At 48.7% G+C, this 2,716-nt stretch overlaps 1 protein-coding gene across 2 annotated transcripts in view; it reads left to right on the forward strand.

Annotated features, from left to right (window-relative positions):
- TBCK (TBC1 domain containing kinase) overlaps positions 1–2,509 on the forward strand; it is a 177,069-nt gene extending 174,560 nt beyond the window's left edge. For both annotated transcript variants that reach the window (XM_019534143.1, XM_019534144.1), the window contains one exon: positions 2,054–2,509. In XM_019534143.1, coding sequence (XP_019389688.1) covers positions 2,054–2,164 — 111 coding nt within the window. In that variant the 3' untranslated portion in view covers positions 2,165–2,509. The remainder of the gene's footprint in view (positions 1–2,053) is intronic.
- The last annotated feature ends 207 nt before the right edge of the window (positions 2,510–2,716 follow it).

Here is a 2,716-nt window from a genome sequence, read left to right on the forward strand (position 1 = left end):
AAAGCCCCCAGGGCTGTCTTACTTGGCACCATCCCCTGCGTGGCCCCAGCTTCCCGTCACTTTAAAAAAAGGCCTGCACTCACTGGCTGTAGCAGTTGCAATCAGGGCCTCTGAGGGCTGGTAACAGAGCCCTCCCCCCATGCAGCATGGGGCCATGGGGGGGCAGTGCAGATTGGTCCCCCTACTTGGCACCCACGTGGTAGCTGCCCCATGGCATGTGTGCAGTGTAGCTCAGCAGGGCACTGCGCACTGTCTAGGAGCTGGGGCTACTGGGGCTGAGTGGTGCCAGGCTCTGGCTGACTCCTAAAGCTGCCCCAGCTCCCAGACAGTGCTGCACCCATGCCATGGGGCATCTGCCCTATGGGTACCCTGCGCTGCACAGGGAAGCTCTGCCATGAGCGCCCAGAGGCCCCAATCCCCGCTCCTGCAGACAGCAAGTGTGGGGCTTTTTTAAGTGCTGGGATGCTGGGGCCAAATGGGGAGGGGGGCATGAGGGCTGGGCAGGGGTGGAGATCGGGGAGTAAGAGCCAGTGGCGATGCATAGAGGGTGCACATGCACCCCCTGAGTGCCAGTGTGCCCCCTGACAGGCCATGCTCCCTGCTCAGGTGATGGATGTGGGGGGGGCAGGCAGGAGCACCGATGCCCCCCCTGCCAGTGCCAGCTGGGGAGTGGGAGGGTCCATTGGCTGCGGGGGGACATCCCCCCTCCTCCCATCACTGACTGGTCACTGGGTCCTGACTAATGCGGCACCAGTTGCCCATGGCACAGGCTCTGCCATGTGGCCCCAGAGCCCTTGCTACAGCCGGTGAGTGCAGGGCGTGTTGTGTTGTGTTGTGTTGTGTTGTTTTTGAGTGCTGGGAGGCTGGGCTGGGCTGGGCTGGGCAGCCATGAGCGCTTCTCCTGCACTTCCCCTGGCTGTGCTCGGTACAGGGTGTGCCGAGCAGACTTGGGTGCTGGTGCTGGCCCCAGCCGGCAGTGGCAGCATGCTGTCATCCCACACACAGATCCATGCCCCCCAAAAGGGCTGCAGGGCTGTGCCAAACTCTTCCCAGAAGGTGCGGGGGCCCCAGATCTGTGCGCAGGCTGCCATCGCTCCCCCAGAGGACTAGGATTGGAAGGGACCTCAGGGACAGCTCACAGAGATTGGCCAACTACAGATGTCAATATCAGAGCAGTCCTTCCACCCTTCTTCCCCCTTCTTCTTAGTTTCTGTTTCCCTGCAAGCCCAGCTCCGAAACCCAAAAAGTTTCGGATGGTTTCGTTTTGTTTCAGATGTTTCGGAGCCATCTGTTTCATTTCGGATTTGGTGTTTTGGGCACTGAAACAGGCCCGAACAAAATGGCTGCTGAAATTTCACACAGCCTTACTGAGTAGGTTGTGCTTCTGTCAGCCTGCTTTTTAGGAGTCTCCATATAGTAAGTCTGAATTTCTGATTTCGCTGGCAGGGGAGTACTAGACAGAACAGTGTTTGGAAGTGAAAGCACAGTGTGACCAAAGATCAGTCCTGTTCTTTGCGTAATGAGGAGGTGGTTCCCGCCAATTCTGTATGTAGATTTTATGTTTATTTTCAAAATATAAACTCCTAGAAGAATCAAAAATTTAGAAAATTACTGAAAAGAATATAGACCCTTTCACCTCTAAACTGCAGAACCACATATGTCTTCTCTGGAACTAGTTCTTGGTGTCAAACTCTTACAGACATGCAAGTGTTTATATTCCAGGCTACCATATTTGCTGCTTTGCCTGTTTATATTTGGGAGCCTCAGCAAAAAAGTGCAGAACTGCATTTGGAGAATGTTATTTTTCCCTTCTCAGTACTGCAGCATGCTTCCTTTCTGTTGGATGTTAAGAAATCTTGGTAGTGTTAGAAGAGGAAGATGTCCCTGTTAATGCCTGTATGATGCATGTCCTGTAGATAAAGAGAATTTTGATCTACCAGTTTGACACTTTTGCTTTTACAACCTCTTGATCTCTACTTTTGTGTCTCAGATGAAAATAGTATTTTAAGGAATATAATAGTGTCATACTAATAACATGCCTTTCTTTTTTCAGTTTGCAGCTCATCTAGTGAAAAACAAGTATCCACGGGTCTGCATTCTGGATGGAGGCATAAACAAGATAAAACCCACTGGTTTACTGACAGTTCCTTCCCCACAAATATGAGTAGCTACAGATGTTATGAAAATCAATTTAAAGATTGCTGTTTCTATCCACAGCATATGAACATTGTCAACCATAAGGGCATTATGACACATCCAGAAGACAAGCAATCTGGACGATCAGTGTCTTTCAGTATGGATCTGGTTTAAAGAAGCTTTGTTTATGTCATTTGACATTGATCTTCAGTTTGATTGGATGAAAAATGTGAAGCTTTAAATCTTGGAAGGGATTTGAACTATCGGCAGCAATGAAGTCTGTGTCCAGTCAAGCGTTGTCAAGTTGCAACGCAAAAGTTGAATTGGCTCAATTGATATTTAATGTCTGTAAATAGTTCAGCAAAGCAGGAGAGAACAATGCTTGACAGGTCTGAGTTGCACTAAACAGATTCTTTTTCAGCAATATTTTACAGTAAAAATTGAAACCAGCAGGTTGAAATCATATCCCGTGCATCTTATTCAGGAAAATTGCATTTTTCTGACGTAACCTTTTAAAGATTAATTATTGTATTTAGTGTTCCACTTTTCCAAAAAATATGTTTTCTGATATGAATGGGAA

The sequence above is a fragment of the Crocodylus porosus genome, unplaced genomic scaffold (assembly GCF_001723895.1).
Source record: "Crocodylus porosus isolate Cpor-Errol unplaced genomic scaffold, CroPor_comp1, whole genome shotgun sequence".
Classification (NCBI taxonomy): domain Eukaryota; kingdom Metazoa; phylum Chordata; order Crocodylia; family Crocodylidae; genus Crocodylus; species Crocodylus porosus.